Consider the following 18,822-nt stretch of genomic DNA (forward strand, 5'->3'; position numbering starts at 1 on the left):
ATTATCCGTTTGATCTGATTTTTGGTATATTGATTCCTGGAACAACAAATAACAATATTATAAGCAAAGCAACTCTATAATCAAGTCCTAAAAATGTAAGTATGTCCATAAACATTATCCTGTATCAAGCAGTTTTTCAACAAATATACTTACAATTTTGCTTCGACCCTTATACTTTTATGTTCTGATTATTCAATTCAGACTCTATACAAGTGTTAATGTCCGTTTGTCCTACCGTTTCGGTGCTTCGCTTTTATGGATGTTGTCATCCTTGTTTAACTATGATTAAAAGCCTAGTATATTCCTTGAAAATCCCAACTTGTTTCCCGCAAGGGAATAGGATCCAACAAGTACGAGGGAAAATTTATAAATACGAGGAGGGGTTACATTATTTTCTGGTGGGTGCTTATTCTAGAAAATTGTTTATGTTTATGATTTGTGTGTGTTAGAATGTCCTATTGGTTTCAAACCAGTTATTATTATAACATCTAACAAATTATTTTGATATTTTGACACAAGTTTTTGAGAAAACCTTATGGATATGATGTTATGTTTGTGTGCAACAATTGTCATTGAATTATTTGTAAAATACTTAAAATCGACAATACAAATTTACACACAGGCAATCAAATTTACGATTCAAGCTTTCCCAGTAGCGTCCAAGTCCGTATACAAATTCCAGCGATTTAACAATTCCAGCAATTCATTCCCCGCGTTGCTTTGCAAAATGGACGAGCAATTTTCGCTCAATTTTCCTGCATACTTCGGTGTCAAAACTATTTAAGTTTTTATGTCTTTTGAGATTCATCCCCCCGCTCCCGCCCTGCTTACTTAATCAGGATCCCCCGCCGGCAATTCCTTAAAGACGTGTTCTTGAGGGGATGGGTGGGAATGGGGGAGGGGATGTTGTAGGGGAATCCGCGAAAAAATGTTGTCAGAGCCGAAGGGAGGATTTTCTATATACTACGTGTCCTGCTTATTAGCAAGGATAGGAATAGACATTTCTAAACAAATGCAAAAAAACTCAATTCTATATCTATAGAGTTGTTGCACTTCATGTAGAATAACTGAAATTATAAAGCCTAGTCTTAGTAGCGGAGCTACTCTACAACTAAAGTATATTCTTGCTGCTATAATTTTAAAAACGACGTTTCTTTATTTCATTTTAGCAAAAAAAATGTTACGCGTCGTTTTACACTTAAATTAAAGTTCGCTGTAAATCTGTAAATGACCTTAAACCGTTCTAACAAAAATTTAGGTTAGGTAAGTAGGTTCAAAACGTGTTAAAATACCACTTGGTTACGATTCTCCATTTTAGGTTATATACATGGGAATTTACAATATAAGAAGTTGGAAGGGGTGGGTTTTGGTATTCCCTTTTTGAATATAAGATTATACTATTTTTAGGAATAATTTTCTGTGTCCAAGAAAATATACCCTCGGTGTATTGAGGTCAAGTAGATAGATTAATACACTATACAGCAGGTTCTACTGGTGTTCTGTCACACCAGTAGATAGATTAATATACTATACAGCAGGTTCTACAGGCGTTCTGTCACACCAGTAGATAGATTAATACACTATACAGCAGGTTCTACAGGCATTCTGTCACACCAGTAGATAGATTAATACACTATACAGCAGGTTCTACAGGCATTCTGTCACACCAGTAGATAGATTAATACACTATACAGCAGGTTCTATAGGTGTTCTGTCACACCAGTAGATAGATTAATACACTATACAGCAGGTTCTACAGGCGTTCTGTCACACCAGTAGATAGATTAATACACTATACAGCAGGTTCTATAGGTGTTCTGTCACACCAGTAGATAGATTAATACACTATACAGCAGGTTCTATAGGTGTTCTGTCACACCAGTAGATAGATTAATACACTATACAGCAGGTTCTACAGGCGTTCTGTCACACCAGTAGATAGATTAATACACTATACAGCAGGTTCTACAGGCGTTCTGTCACACCAGTAGATAGATTAATACCATACAGCAGGTTCTACAGGCGTTCTGTCACAACAGTTTTTCATTTGCCTCACATAACATCTGGGATCTTAGGGGATAAGACTGATATACATCACCCATAATAATTAACAAAATCAACCCTTCAGAAGAATAAAATTAATGGTGGGAAAGTTTAAACACTTAATAGTTTAAAGGAACCAATTAAGATTTTGTAAAATTAAGTAAAGGTTTAGTCCATTAAATGAGAGGTGTAGAAGTTCAGAAAGAGCAATATACTTTGTAAACCATTATAAAAGTTAAGCTCCTCAAAAAAAAACTGTTACTGAAGGTGTCTAGAACCCAGGCTTATTGCCAGGGAGGAAGGGGACACTGGACTTAAAATTGTACTTCTACCTAGTTTTTAAACATATTCTCTTATCTATTGGCAACAAAAGAGAAAATAATTAGGAATGTTCATCAATTTATCATCCATTGGCATATCCCTTAAGATTCCAGCTTATTACACTTAATCCGTTCTTAGCTAATATTCATCAAAATATATTTTTATATTTACTTCATCGTTGTATAATAGATTAATTTTGTTATTGCATACAAAGCTACTCTATAACTTACATCGTTCCGTGCATCAAAAATAACGTAGGTGTCTTTCCAGTAAGGCTTCGAACCCGATTAATATCCGTTGAATCAGAACCGGTTCCCGGCCATACGGAAAAATCATGTACTATCGTATTACAGACAAGTTTCCACGAATATTAAAATAATACTCATTAAATTTATACCAGTTTTGTTAGCCAGGACCTTTGCCCCTCGGGCCTAACAAAATTGATTTAAATCTTATAATTTTTCATTTTGATATCCGCGTAAAGCTGTCTATAATATGATGCGAAAAATAACAATTCTCACCTACAAGTATTTCATATTTATGTATTCATTGTCAATATAATTGCCAAAAACATCCTATTCACTAATTTACATTACATTACAATTAAAATTAAATGAATTTAAATGCCTAGCTGTGTTTGGCGAAGATTCTCGCCCTCCGCTCAACCGATATGGTTCTCCTTCACGGAAAAGCTTATTATAGGTCGAACAAAATTTTTGCTGTCTTTTTCTTTTTGAAAGTTGAGGGGTCGACTTCCCCCTCTTCAAGTGCCCCTAAAGTCCATGTTTAAAACTGATTTTCAATGTGGTTTTAACAAAACAGACAACTTAAAAGTAGCTAGGTACACTTTTAAAAATACAATAAATAAATATATAGATAAGCATACTTTTGAAAATGAAAGAGTAATCATATTTGATAATTTTCACTAAACATTAAAATACATAAGTTCAGCGTAAGCAATTAAGGGGGGTGTACACTTTTTACTTTTAACATAAAAAATAATAATTAAAATTTTAAATTTTTTGAGAGATTTTTAGGTGACTTGATTTTCTCAGCTGACAATAAAGATAGACGAATGAAAAATTATATTCTATCTACTCTATAATTCACTTTATTTGTCCGACTGTTTGACTATTCTTATTTTAGTAGACTGTTTCATATTTATATGGACGTTGTCATCCTTGTTTTAAATATGGATATTATGACAAGGGAAAAATCGTCGTCAATTTATGTTGCTAAAATGATCTAATTTATTGGTCAATTTGTTTATCCATTAGGAGGGAGGGGGATGAGGTAAAGAGGCTGGGTTGGAGCATTGTTATTCTAGCCTACTGCGAGTTTCACTTTATTGGATGTTTTACCAGATTTTTATATTTTCCAATAAAGTGAAACTCGCAGTAGGCTAAAATAACAATGCTCCCACCCAGCCTCTTTACCTCATCCCCCTTCCTCCTAATGGATTAACAAATTGACCAATAAATTAAACCATTTTAGCAACATAAATTGACGACGATTTTTCTCTTGTCATAATATCCATATTTAAAACAAGGATGACAACATCCATAAAAATGAAATAAAAGTAATAAACAGCTGTTTCATATATGTTTAAAAATTATGATATATATATAGCCCTGTAAAATAAAGTTTCGTTGGAAACACGTATGCGTCTGTTCACTTAAAAAAATATTAAATGTAAAGACGGGGTTCAAACTTCTTACAAATTCAGAATCACAGTAAAATCCAATAAAAGCTTACATGCTACTCTACTGTGATAATTAAAAACGTTTTTTTTAGAAACTCGTATAAAATACGTCAAAATGATATAGGACTAGAAATCAAGTTTTAATTTTAAATTGTAAACAATTTTTATATAAAGTGTATATAGGGTTGGGCCGGATATTTTTTTGGCCGGATACCGGATATCCGGCTGATTTTAAATTCCGGATATCTGGTAACCGGCCGGATATCCGGCAAATATCCGGTTATCCGGCCAAATTACCGGACATCCGGCCGGATAACCGGCCAAATTACCAGATATTAAAGTAGTAAAAAAAAATTTCTTCAGAAATCTTATATAAATTTACATAAAGTTAAACTTAAAAAATGTTCTTCTAGCTTCAATAATAAGAAAATTATAGCCATTTAAGATTTTAAAAGCAGATTTTTTGGTGTAAAGTATAAAAAATTATAGAGCCGGATATCCGGCCGGATAGTTTTAATATCCGGTATCCGGCCGGATATTAAAAATGGCCAGATATCCGGCCGGATATCCGGCCACACCGGATATCCGGCCCAACCCTACTGTACACCATATTAAAAAGTATAAAGTTACAAAGTTTTTTTGTTTTTCTGTTATTTTTATAAAAATAAGACTGGATTCCTAATTGTATTCAACTCGTTTTTGTCGATGATAAGTCAGTCGAGGTTACTTTTATCTATTAAAACAAAAGAGTAGAAAGATACCAATATTACCATTAGAAAAAATAACATGTCAATTATATGTCACCTATGATTTTATTTTATTGTATATAGTCGACACATTGCTTTTAACTTTAAAATGATTGTTTAACGTTTTTAACAGGTTAGGTATGCTCAATAAGTATTGCGAAATACTCTATAAATTTGTTGGCTATTATTCTGTCTGATCTGAAAACAAAAACCGGGTATAGTCCCTTTCGTAACATCGCGCCTTAAGGGGCGATTCTTCATATTTTTCACAGTAGCTTTTCTCCTATTTCTAGCCCCTGCGGGGGGCTCTAACCCTATGGGGCAATCACCTAACCCAATATAACCTAACCTAACCTAAAATAACCCATAAAAAGCCATTTTAAAAATACGACAAATCGCCCCTTATGGGGCGATGTTACGAAAGGGACTATTCCCCAAAAACCTAGACACACATGAAGACAAGACATAAAAACAGACAAACACGCAACCTATTCATATTTTATTTAAAATATTGTTAGCACAATATTATACTTGTAAAGAAAATTAAACAAGCTTGATTTGGTTTTTATAACACGCAATAATAATTGTCCTTTAAAGTATTCATGTCATAAACAAATACTAAATATAAATGAAAGAATAAAAAGATAAGCTATGATTTTCCAGTATGGCTTCCAAACCGATTAATATCCGCTGGATTAGTACCGGTTCCAAACCATACTGAAAAATCATGTAGGGCATCGTGTTGCAGACAATTTTCAACGAATATTAAAATAAAAATCATAAGATTAATACTAGTTTTGTTATCCCGGCCCCTTGGGGCTAACAAAACTGCTTTTAATCTCATAATTTTTCATTTCAATATCCGCGGAAGGCTGTCTATGACAGACACAGGGATGATTTTATTTGGAGACAAATGTTTTTAGGGGCCTTACGAATGACAAAAAGCAAAGAATATCTTTTTAATTGCCGTAAAAGATCAAAACTAAATGCCTTTTTTAAAACTAGCGGCTTCGCCCCTAGCCTCTAGGGGCTGTGCCCCTAGAGGTGACAAAAAAATTTTTGGTGAAATTCGTAAAAAGGACCAAGGAAATCTTCAAAAGAAAAAAAATGGGGGATTTTTTTGTTTTTGGGAGGGTTAGGGGTCTCCCACCCCCAAGAAAATAGCCTTAAACCACCACAGGACCAGCAGGTATATTCCCTGAAGTGTAGACTCCGATCGGTTCAGTGGTTGCCGAGATCTTAAGGGACGGACAGACATCATTCTACTTTGTATTATAGATTAAGTCTATATTGTTTTATTGTGTAACAATTAACATGGTTTATAGAATATTTTTGTATCATAATGTTCTTTATATTGCAACACATATAAGAAATAGGATAAAACATACATAAAGCGTAGCTCACCTATTGAAAAATGTAATGGATAAATATACAAAATCCCAAATTACATTTAAAGTTTTATAACGATTAGATTATTCTTCCTTACAAAAAATGCTAGTCTCCATTGCCCCAAACATACAGACCCTAATCAAAAAAAGAATTGCTTTAAAAAATATAGAATACATTGCCCTAAACGTACTCTATACAACCGATCATTGGTCGCCAAGATTTAATATAAAAATGTAGACAACGTGTACCTTTTAAAATACAATTCCCCCAAAAATATTGAAAACTTAAATATTCTTTGTAATTAAAAAGAAAAATATAATTAATAACTATTTTTCTGAAGTACGTTTTTAAAATTGTACACATGTCGTAGGTATTTCTAGGCAATCTACTGCCTAACCACTGCGCTAAGCTAGCTTCCTAAGTTATGCTCATAATGTTTATAGAGGCGTGGCAACTCTATCATTTAGTTTGGCTGTTTGTCTCTAGTTCTAGCATACGTATTTTGTAATGATGTAAATATTTCTTTTTGTATTTGTCTAATAAACACACAAGGATGACAACATTTAGTAATAGCGAAGAGAAGTATTTATATATATTTAATATTCCTATTTTTGAAACATGACAGGTAGACAGACAAAGTAAATTACATACTGAATGCTTATTGGTTTAGGGAAAAAATCAGCCATCTTTCTTGATAAACAGCTAAGAAAATCACATTTCCCCCATAGCGTTATGGACGGAAGGACAGACATAGTTAATTACAGAGTTACTTTGCTACTAAAAAAACATATGTATTTAGAAATGAAAATTAGACAAAGAAAGAAAGAAAGAAGGGGCCCCATAAAGACCTTTTCATCGGGAAAATACGTTACGAAAACGTAAAACTAGAATGGCTACATGTGGCAGGCTGAAACAAAGTGTTCATTCATAACAAACCACATTTTAAAACAGCAAATTTCAACAAATATAAAGCTATCACACATTAAACAAGAACAATGCTTAATAAATATCTTTAAAAGAAAATAGAACAATAAAACACACTTGTGAGTAAGCCTTCGTTCTTTGTTGAGACATTTTTACAGAAAGATGTCGCATTTTTCCTTTATTGTGAAAACGTCCAACTGCCTTACTACACTATAGTACCCCCTTAATTTCCTAATATCCCCCCGGCTGCTACAATTCCCTCCCCCCAAACCCAACCACCCACCCCCCACTGTTATGTCAGGATTAATTGACCACCACCCTAATATATTTAAAATGTGAGCGGGGGGGGGGGGATTCAGGTCCAAGGGTGATAATATTGTAGGAAGTTATATAAAATATATGTATTTAACTTTTAATTCGAAGCATTTCAGATAGATTTGTGGAAATCACAGTAATTTTCATTTTTTAACCAAGCCTAAAATGTCAGTTTTCTAAATTATCTTACCATAAAATTTGCATTAATCAATGAGTATTAATACAATAACAGCAAAGCACTGCATAACACTATTATGTTCTTTTTTCATAAAAAAAATATTTAATTTTGATATTGCTGCAAAGTAAAAGAATTCGAGGCGGCATGTGCTATATGTAACTCCGCCCAAAGGGCGTTGAGTCGGCCCTGCCCCAATTTTGTATTGGATCTTTGAAATCAGCTAATAGCGTCAGAAATATAAACACAGCCGTTTCAATAAAAAAAGAACTAAAAGCAATTGGCTCACATGAAGGAGACTAGCACCGAGGTTAGTTTCCTTCATTCTACACCATTTGAGGCTAGGGTTCTTCATCAGATTTACAAGATTTAAGATAATTATTAATTTATTATTATGTTCATTATTTTATTTATTCTTATTAGATAGAATTTCCGGAGGCTAGCTTTCTTCACTTTAAGACATTTGAGGCTAGCTTCCTTCATTCTACGATTTAGGTGCTAGTCTCTTTCATGTGAGCCAAGCAATTTGCTAGCAGACGAAAAGGGTCTTTACCACTTGGGGCAGATGTAGTTGTCTGGAGTATACATCTATACATTTATTGTTACTGCGCTTATTGCGATCCAATTTGTCCCAAACAACCTACACAAAATTATTAGGACAAACAAACAATGTACGAAAGGACTTAGGACGAACAAACAATGTACGAAAGGACTTTAGCTGAACGAACAAAATTGTATAGAAATTTAAAAAGGGGGGAAATTACAACAACAAGGAGGAGAATGGATTATAAAATGGGCGAGGTGATATTAAAAAAAGTGGAAGGGGGGAAAGGAGACGAGTAGGAAAAATTTAGGATGGGTAGCAACAATGTTCAAATATATCGGTAGGGGACGTTCAGTTAAAACATCTTATAGCCAACAATAACTTATAGCCAAATATTAAAAGTAGTTCGGTAGTTTGTTTATGAATTAAGATCTCACTTAACACTGACCAGATTGGGTTCTCTATTGTATAGAACCTTCAAATAGGTCTTGTGATGGTTTTAGGCTATTTTTAATCTTATCTACCATTTGAAATACAGAGCTCCTAATAGCTAGGGGCGCAGCCGCTAGTTTTACTTAGAGCACCAGTAACTGGAGATTTTGAAGAGTTTCTTACATACCTATAAAACATATATTAATTAACATTTAGTTCAGTCAAAAATCTAACGGCAACGTACAAACACCTATCAGTAGACGACACAACCATATAGAAACCATGTTGGATAAAAAGAATTTTCTGGTTTGAAGCCATTACTTCAATGGTTACATATTATAGCATTAAAATAAACGACCAGTTTTTTTCAATACGATCTTTATAGAACGACAATTTCGTAATTTTTTGAACTTTTTTTTTCAAAACACATAAGTAAGAATCATTTAATAAGGGCCCTAACTAAATCATGTACATACATTCAAGCTTCATAATAGTTCTTTATTGGTCACTGGTCGCCGGAAGGGAAAAGCAGTTTTTTGAAACAGGCTCTCTGAGATTATTACAGATTCTGATATATACATATAGAGACGAATGAAAAATGCAAAAAACGAAAAGTAAAAGTTCCGCAAACTGCAATTGGCATTATTCAACATTCACAAAAAATTGCAATAAAATAAAAATATATTGCGAATTATTAGAGAAAGCATACGGTAAAGTAAAGAATTGCGATTCTAATGTTCAATATTTTGTGGAATTAATTGCACATCTTTCGAGCTAGGCGTAATTTTTAAACACACACACACACACTATATAAGGAAGAGGAGAAAGAGATTTCAAGGGTAAATGGGGGAAGAGTTGCGTTTCCAAATAGTTGGGGATGGTTGATTAATCATTTAGAAAAGGGAGTGTAACTTTACGAGTAGATGGATTGATGAATTGGGGAAAGAAATTTTGGGGAGAGGGAGGGGGGAATGGCTTCAAGCCACACGATGAACCTTTTATTTTTTAAGCTGCTTTTAAAAAAAAGTTATTTTCTCAATTTGTCCACCCTAGAAAATTAATTAGATAGTGGAAATTCTTTGAAAAAAACGTTAATTGCATTTTAAACAAATAAGAAATGGGCTAATATATAATTGTGCAGGCTTTTAGCTATTTTATGCCTTACAAAAATTTCATTTAGAATAAAATAATGCTGTTATCGATCCCCTTAATATCCTTTAGCATATTAATAAGCATCCCTTGGGAGGGTATGGTCCTAAAAGCAACAGTTTTAGATTAAATCAGGGACAATGGAATATGTAACATTAAAAAAAATGGAAATTTAAAAGTTTCGACTGCATATATTTTTCTGGCTCTCATGAAGATACAGTTGAAATTTAATTTGTGACAAAAATAAAAAAAAATAATCAAATATTATATCAATAGGTAGTTATTTCTTAAAATAATTTGTCTATATCTACTGTCTAACCGTCCATACAAGATTGACTTCTGCAGTTTATATAAGCCAGCAAAAGACTCAGTTATGCGTCTTTATTTTCTTTGTTATAATGTAAAAACTTTTATCCACAGGTGAATAAAAAAACTTAAAAATAAGGGGTTTGGGGAGGGGCGTAAAGGAGATACGGTTATAAAGCTGGGCAACTTATCAATAATAAGGCATTTCATTGGTCAATAAAATGCAGAATATCACAGCTAAATAGATAGATCATCATGGTTATACCATAATGTAATTCTCATAAAAAATAGGAATATGAAAATCTGCCAATTCATATTTACAATAATTTGAGGATAAACAAATCTATTATCGCATAACTTTGGGATTATATGGCAAATTACGTGATAGATACACGTCAATTTAGATTCACACAAATACAAATAAAATATGGGCGTTATTTTATTTATTCTACAAAATATACATTGAAATAATCAACATTTTCAATTTTAGTACCTATTTATTTTAAGTGTTATTTTTTAGAGGTTTGTTAAGACCATAATAATTGATAAAAATTAATGGATAAAAAATATGGATGTTATGACAGAGAAAAATTGTCGTTAATTTATATTGCTAACATGAATATCATTTGTTGGTCAGTTCGTTCATCCAGTAGAAGTTGAGGGGGTGTGGTATAGGGGGGTGGATGGAAGAAACTTTATTTTAACCAGCTACAAGTTTCACTTATCAGAGTATATGAAAATCTGGTGTAAGATCCAGTAATAATAAATCTACTTAAACATTTGTACAAAATAACAATTTAAAACATAAAATGCAAATGACTTTAATTTAGTTTCAAAGGTCAAAAGACTTATCTTAAAACTAGGGATTGGCGCCCGCTTAATATTAAAGTGGCTCGACTGCTTCAGGGGCCCTAAAGGATAAGACAATGTACGATAAGTTAATATACATCCCCATTCCCCAATGATAATAAACATCTTCTGTTGATGAGAATCATTGATTGAAAAGTTTGGACACTTCTATTTTGGAATCAACCAACAAAATCTCAATAAAAGCTATCAAAAGTTTTTGGTCCAACGAATAAGTAACGTTGTTATCAAACTTTGGTTACCAGTGTAATTTATATTCCTATGTCCCCTCCCTCCCTGCATGACTGCGGCTGCAGATCGCCACAAAACAGCACGACATGAGTAGCTGACTTCCTTAGGGTGTATTGAACTTAGCAGGCGGCCGCGGCTGGCTATAAAATTGACGGCCTATTGCAGTGCTCAAGCCTTCCCTATGGGCCTTTATATTAAGTTTACGTCTTAAACAAGACGCGACAACAACTAAATATTGTTTACAAAATGATAACAGAATATTTATTATCTAAAACTTAAGTAAATTGTAAAACACAAATGCAATTGTTGTTTTTGCTATTAAGAATATTTTTAGCCTTAAGCTAATAACAAACTTTTTTAATGCATAGCAATTTTATAAGTTTACATCTACGTTCGATTATTAAGTCGCAATTTAAAAATTTTGTTAGAGCCGAAGGCTCGGGCTAACAAAACTGGTTTTGATCTATAATTTTTTATTTTAATATTTGCGGAAAGCTGTCTGTAATACGATATGATAGATAACTATTGTCTATTGAAAGAAAGACAATTATATTAATAAGTTGTGAATCAATATCATGTATAATCAGTAAAAAATAAAAGTATAAGTTTAAGACAGGTATTGTCAATAAATTTCTCAATACGACATGATCATTTTTAGAAAAACTAATGAGTAGCCCAAAAGGAAAAGAAATGTAAAAAAAAACTAATATATGCCTTTTACTATTACATATATTCACCTATTGGTTCTAAATGGTTTGCCGTATATACACCTCACCCTTCCATCACTATTTTATGTTGGGGGGGGGGGGGGGGGGGAGGTCCATCGGAGAACCCTCCCAAGAGTCAAGGACATAGGAAAAGATTTTAAAAATCTAATAAAACAGAACATACAAATATATTTGTGTAAATGTTAGAAGAAGGGAATTCAACAACAACTTTACTGTACAAATAAAAACCAGTTTGTAGAAGTACTCTTGTAACGATTGGGCATGATTATGTAGCAAAGCATCCCTACAATTACGTGCATTAAGACGAGTGTGTCTACATTAAAATATTAAAAGTAATGTATTTAAATAAGTTTTTAAAGGATAAACAACAAAACATTGTTATAGGTATACTGTTTTCTTTTAAATCATTTCTGCTCTGCCTCTGTAATTGTTAATGTTTGTCTGTATCTAAGCTCAAGAGCCCTACAAATCCTCTCCCTTTGACTGAAACCAAGGGTGTGCATTTAAATCCACACAAAATCACATCCGAATGGTGCTTCATATTCGCAAAAAAAGACACACCAGCAAGTTATGATAGCGAAGCTTAGAGGAAAAAGGAAGATTGAGCTGTCATTTTATAATATTGATGTAGAATATACGTGGATGTTATGACAGGGGAAAAATTGTCGTCAATTCATTGGTCAGTTCTTTCATCCAGTAAGAGTGGAATCTTAGCCAGATAAAAGTTTCACTTAGAGTACATGCTATTATGGTGTAAGATCCAAGTAATAATAAATCCATTGCAGCTCTGATGATCATTACATACGCGGAAGTGAATACACACCAACCCAAGGCATCAAATAATGCGGCAATTCTTGACATCAGTTTTTAAACAAACTTTGGAACATATAATTCTTGCATACAGGGATCTACAGGGATAGGACAACGGGTTATTGACTGAGGTAATATTATTGATTATTGATTAAAACATTTTGACAATGCTGACAATCAAGATTTAATGAAGGTTAAAAGTTAAAGAGAACAAGTCTATAAAAACTTTGGGTACCACAGTAATTAACAGTAGAATGTTTGTCTGTATTATCATATTGTAATTGCATTGGTAAGGTTTCAGGCTGTTTTAATCATTAAGAGTTTAAAAGTAGCATCTTTCCCATTTTATATACAATTCAGGTATTCTAGAAGCTAGGAGCGCGGCCTATTATTTCCAACTCCAAAAAATTATCAGAAAAATAAGAAATTCTCATTTATCAGGTAAAATTCCCCACAAAAAGAATGTTTGTAACATTTAAATATTTTTTTTTGAAAAGTTTAAAACTGTTCCCTACGGAGTTAAGAGGGTTCATACTTCCCCTACACCCTACCTCCCTCAAACGCCCTCTACTTCTCTACGTCTAAACTGACCAAGCTAAATTTGCTTGATTCACTTCACTAAGAGAAGCCGTAAGCCCAGTTCCAGATAATAAAAGTGCTTTTTAAATTGTGAATAAAATGTACGGGCTAGGCAAAAAAATGAGAGGTACAGAGCTTGCTGAGTGATACACAATAATTTCTTGTTGTGATGCGTTTAGCCAGGAGGCTATACAGCCTGGCGAAAGAAACCTAGAACATTAAATTTTTAAATTTTGATAGTGAATATCACTCAGAGTTGCAATAAATAATTATCTGACTAAAATAGTTATTTGCGGCAAAACTGGGATAGCGTCTGGGAAGCTTTGATAGCCCAGGAGCGTCTTGGGAAGCTTTGATAGCCCAAATTCTAAATTTAAAAAAAAACAGTTTTAATTTTTACTTTATGTACCAAATGATAACCATAATTGTTGATCTAAATCTAACCTGCTAACCCTACTAACCAAAATAATTTAAGTATTTACTGGAGCGTATGTAGTGAAAGTAAGTACTACTAACATTCTAACACCCTAACTTTTTTTATATATCTGTCAATTATTATGAAATTAATTCATTTTTTTAACTTGTTAGTTGATTTGTTATAAATATTTAATTGTTTAGTACAGTGCACCTAATAATAAAAAAAAAATATTGTTCCCTACTAAAAATAAACAAGAACAAAAAAAAAGAAAACAAAAAAAAAAGATACAAAACAAAAAAGAGAAAACAAAAAAAAAGAAAACAAAAAAAGATACCTAACAAAACAAAAGAAAAAAAAACAAAAAAAAAGCCTAACAAAAAAAAAAGTTTTTCAAAACAAAGTAAGCAAAAAAAAAAGAAGTGCACTTTTAGTTTTGTATGTTTTAACTTATTGTGATAGAAAACTCTTGTGATTTTATTTGTACTTTATTCTCACGGTGATCCTTCGCAGGGCCACCCTTTAAGGTTTCTTTGAAGCCTCGTCTAAGGGGAGAAGAAAAGTACTTTTATATTTATTTGTTGTATAATGGCGAAGGGAAAAAAAGAAGAGTTCCTCTGCCTACAATGTCATCAAAAAGTAACAGAAAACCAACACTCTGTTTGTTGTTGTATCTGCGACAGATGGATACACAAAGATTGTGGACTTGATGATGATGAATATAAACTAATTGACAAAATGTTCAGAAAAAAAGGTTCTCATTGTTGGTCCTGTGATGGCTGTTCACTAGGTCTCTCCAAGCTTCAAAAAATGATTGTCAATAACACCAGAGAAATCAATACATTGAAGCAAAGCGTAACTGATCTTGAAACTACGAGAGATAAGCACAGGGAGGATATAGACTCTAACACCACAAAAATACAGAATCTTGAAAAAGATGTTAAGGAGTTGAAGGAAAGTGAACCTGCAGCATGTTCAAAAGAGGATTTTATGGATGAAATTGATCTCAGAGAATCCAAAAAAGCCAATCTAATGATTTTCTCCCTGCCTGAACCTGATTCCAGTTTTACAAACAAGGACAAAAAGAATGCTGATACAGAAACTGTTGTCGATATATTCAGCTGTTTACATGTTGATGTTGACAGTCAAGCTGATATTAAATTCATCTACAGGGTTGGAGAACCTGGACCTAAGCCAAGACCTCTCTCTGTTGGCTTTCGTAGTCCCCAGATAAAAGATAAAATTCTGAAGAATGCTTGGAAACTTGAAAAAACACAATATAAGAAGATTTCTCTTGCTCCAGACCTTACCCCCCTCCAACTTAAGAAAGAGAAAAAAATGTTAGCTGAGGCAAACCAAAAAAATCAGGAGATGTCGGACACTGATGCAAAAAACTTTACATGGAAACTGGTCGGAATGAGAGGACATCGAATGCTAAGAAAGGTAAAAATAAACCAGCAGGACAATCCAATGAGAGAAAGAACAGCCAGCATGAGAAGGACAAGATCGGAAATGGAGGAGGGAGAGGAGGAAGGGGAGGGGAGAGTGAGCAACTCCAAAAGAAACAAAAGACAATGTTGAATGTTGTCTATCTAAATGCAAGAAGTTTATCAAGAAAACTTCCTGATTTAGAAATCTTAGCTGCAGACAAACAACCTGACTTAATTCTTATTACAGAAACCTGGTGTAATAGTGATATTCAAGATGCTATGCTCAGACTTAAAGACTATTATTTTGATCCTAATCTTCGTGTTGATAGACATGACACGCAAAATGGAATTGGTGGAGGCCTTATTATTTATGTTAGACATGGACTAACTATTTTACCCTGTGACAATAATTCTGAATTTAACCAGTTTGCCAGTTTCAAACTTTTAGATTGTGACAATACTATTGACTCTATTTTTACTCTAGTGTACAGATCTCCAAATTCTAACAGTGATAATAATGAAAAGCTATGTGAACTTTTTAACAATTTTGACGACAATGTGACAAACTTTATTGTTGGTGACTTTAATATGCCAGACGTAGATTGGAAGTTGTTATCCAGCAGTAACAAGCATAAAACTTTTTTGGATACAGTGATTGACAAAGCTTTCTATCAACTTGTTGATTTCCCAACACACAATAAAGGTAACATATTAGACTTAGTGTTTACTAACTGCCCAGACAGAATAGCAAATATCGAAAATATTGGAAATCTTGCTAATAGTGACCATTGTATACTGAGTATAGACATCCTATGTGATTCTCCTCCACTCGAAACCTGTGATATGATACCAAATTTTTATAAAATGAACACAAATGATTTTGCTAATTATCTTGAAAATCTGGATCTTGAAAACAAAATTAAAAATTTAGACTGCAATGAAGGCTGGAATGTTTTCAAAAACTCAATTTGTGATGGTATTGAAAAGTTTGTTCCAAAGCAAAAAAGAAACCTTAAATCTAGACCAGTTTGGATAAACAAACATGTGATAAGATTGTGCCGCCAAAAAAGACGTAGATTTGCAATTTATTGTAAAGACAGAAGTGATGAAAATTTAAGAATTTACAGAAAAGTAGAAAAACAATGCAAAAATGCCGTTAGAAGATCTAAAAGAAACTTTGAAAAAAAATTGTCCCAGGATTCAAATAAAAAGCCTTTTAATGCTTACATGAAATCTAAAACTAAGTCCAAGTCTAATGTTGGTCCTCTCAAAGTTAATGGTAATGTTATTTCCGACAGCAGTTCCATGGCCACAATATTGAATGACTATTTTTCTAGCATTTTTACTCAACATCACGACAAAACTATTCCCGACCTTCCTCCTCAAAACTTTAAAGATGAACTGAAATTACTGTTTATAACTAAACACATGGTTGAAGAGAAGCTAAAGAAACTGAAAGATTCTCCTTCAAGTGGCCCTGACTGTATTCCAAGTTTAATTCTTAAAAGATTTTCTTCCTTTCTAGCTGGTCCACTAGCCATCATCTTCAACAAATCAATTCGTAGCTCAATAGTTCCAGAAGATTGGTTACTTGGAAATGTTACTCCCATCTACAAAAAAGGATCAAAATGTAAGCCTGAGCATTACAGACCTGTTTCCTTAACGTGCATTTGTTGCAAAGTTCTAGAATCTTTTATCAAAGATTGTATAGTGAAACATATTCAAGAAAATAATCTGTTGAGAAAGACCCAACATGGCTTTCTTAAAGGCCGTTCCTGTACAACAAATCTTCTTGAATTTTTAGAACAACTTATAAACAGCCAAGAAAATCTAGAACCTGTTGATGTTGTGTATCTTGACTTTGCCAAAGCTTTTGACAAAGTCCCCGTTTCCAAGCTTCTGGCCAAGGTAAAAGCCAAAGGAATATCAGGCAACATTTTTAATTGGATAAAAAGCTGGTTGACCAATAGAAAACAGAGAGTTGTTTTAAATGGTAAATTTTCATCCTGGCTGGCTGTTCTGTCTGGCGTCCCACAAGGAAGTGTCTTGGGCCCATTACTGTTCCTGATATTCATTGATGACCTAGATGACTTTGCCCCGCTGATAAACATTCTCAGCAAATTTGCTGATGACACTAAGCTTGGCCATACTGTTATTAGTCAGAACGACAAAGAAATTCTACAGTCTCAGCTTGATTCTTTAACTAAATGGGCAGATAAATGGGGAATGGAATTTAATGTCTCTAAATGCAAAGTTATGCACTTAGGTTCCAGAAACAATAATTTTACCTACACTATGAAGGGAGAAATCTTAAGTGTTGTTGATCGTGAAAAAGACATTGGAGTTACATTCAATGAATCCCTGAAACCAGGCCTTTACTGTAAAGAAGCTGCCAGAATTGCCAGAGGAGTCCTGTTCCAGATATCCAGATCCTTCCACTATCGTGACAGACATGTATTTTTAAACTTATATAAAAGATATGTCAGAGTTCACTTAGAATTTGCTACACCAGTATGGTCACCATGGCAAGTTGGAGATATTACTACACTTGAAAAAGTTCAACAAAAAGCAGTTGGTATGATATCTGGACTGAAAGGTAAAACATACGAGGAGAAATTAAAAGAACTTAATCTACCTACACTTGAGAAAAGGAGGTACAGAGCAGATTTGATTCAATTATTTAAAATTTTAAATGACATTGACTCTGTTGAAGCAAGGACATGGTTTCAGATAGTGAACGAAAATAGGCCAAATACAAGAGCCATAAATTCTGACCATGGAGTGATAAGCTTTCAAATTCCAGTGAAAAGAACAGAACTATCCAGAAATGTATTCAGTGTTAGAGCGGCTAAATTCTGGAATGATCTTCCTGTTCATGTGAAAAAGGCCGTGACTTTATCTACATTCAAGAAAAGACTTGATAGTCATATTCAGACTTTGGCCTAGATATTCAGACCTCTTACTATGACCCTACTTGGGTTCTTAAGAGTAAAATAACAATAAACAATAAACAATACTATCTCCCTCGCTCGCTGTAGACATATACCACAAATTATATTTATCGGAAATTGAACAAAAATAAATGGAAATCGACAAATACAAAGTAATACACGTAATCTATGTTATATAAGATAAATATCTTTCAATTCAACATATTGGAATAGTATGTTTAAAACCTTATAATTATCAAAATTCATACAATAAGTAGTAAAAATAGTAAAAACTTAATAATTTTTCAAACAAAGAAATAATTTAATCTAAAATGTTCACAAATAACAACTTAGTATTTTCCTCCATGGCGTTACAGAATTACATACAGACAAAGGTAGTGAACAATCAAATTAAATCCGCAGAAATTCTAGATATTTTCTTATCTAAATATTCCTACACCCGTTTATCAGAGTGTAATCTAGCTAAGAAAACTCTTATTTAATTATTCCTACACCCGTGCAACTGTCTGTTTCTCAGAGTGTAATCTAGCTAAGAAAACTCTTATTTAATTATTGCTACACCCGTGCAGCAACTGTCTGTTTCTCAGAGTGTAATCTAGCTAAGAAAACTCTTATTTAATTATTCCTACACCCGTGCAACTGTCTGTTTCTCAGAGTGTAATCTAGCTAAGAAAACTCATATTTAATTATTCCTACACCCGTGCAACTGTCTGTTTCTCAGAGTGTAATCTAGCTAAGAAAACTCTAATTTAATTATTCCTACAC

General features: G+C 33.3%; 2 protein-coding genes across 2 annotated transcripts in view; one reads left to right on the forward strand and one right to left on the reverse strand.

Moving 5' to 3' along the window:
* The window catches only part of LOC145334272 (uncharacterized), a 53,888-nt gene that overhangs the window by 25,445 nt on the left and 9,621 nt on the right, over positions 1 to 18,822 (reverse strand). The window lies entirely within an intron of this gene.
* Positions 15,386 to 18,052, forward strand: LOC145312364 (uncharacterized). The gene has a single exon (XM_080151603.1). The coding sequence runs from the start codon at positions 15,386 to 15,388 to the stop codon at positions 18,050 to 18,052; it is 2,667 nt and encodes an 888-aa protein (XP_080007729.1).

The sequence above is a fragment of the Acartia tonsa genome, chromosome 2 (assembly GCF_053477335.1).
Source record: "Acartia tonsa isolate MP-2025a chromosome 2, ASM5347733v1, whole genome shotgun sequence".
In the NCBI taxonomy this organism is placed as follows: domain Eukaryota; kingdom Metazoa; phylum Arthropoda; class Copepoda; order Calanoida; family Acartiidae; genus Acartia; species Acartia tonsa.

Coding starts and splice junctions, on each gene's coding strand:
- LOC145312364 (XM_080151603.1), top strand. CDS start 15,386: ATGCTCAGACTTAAAGACTATTATTTTGATCCTAATCTTCGTGTTGAT.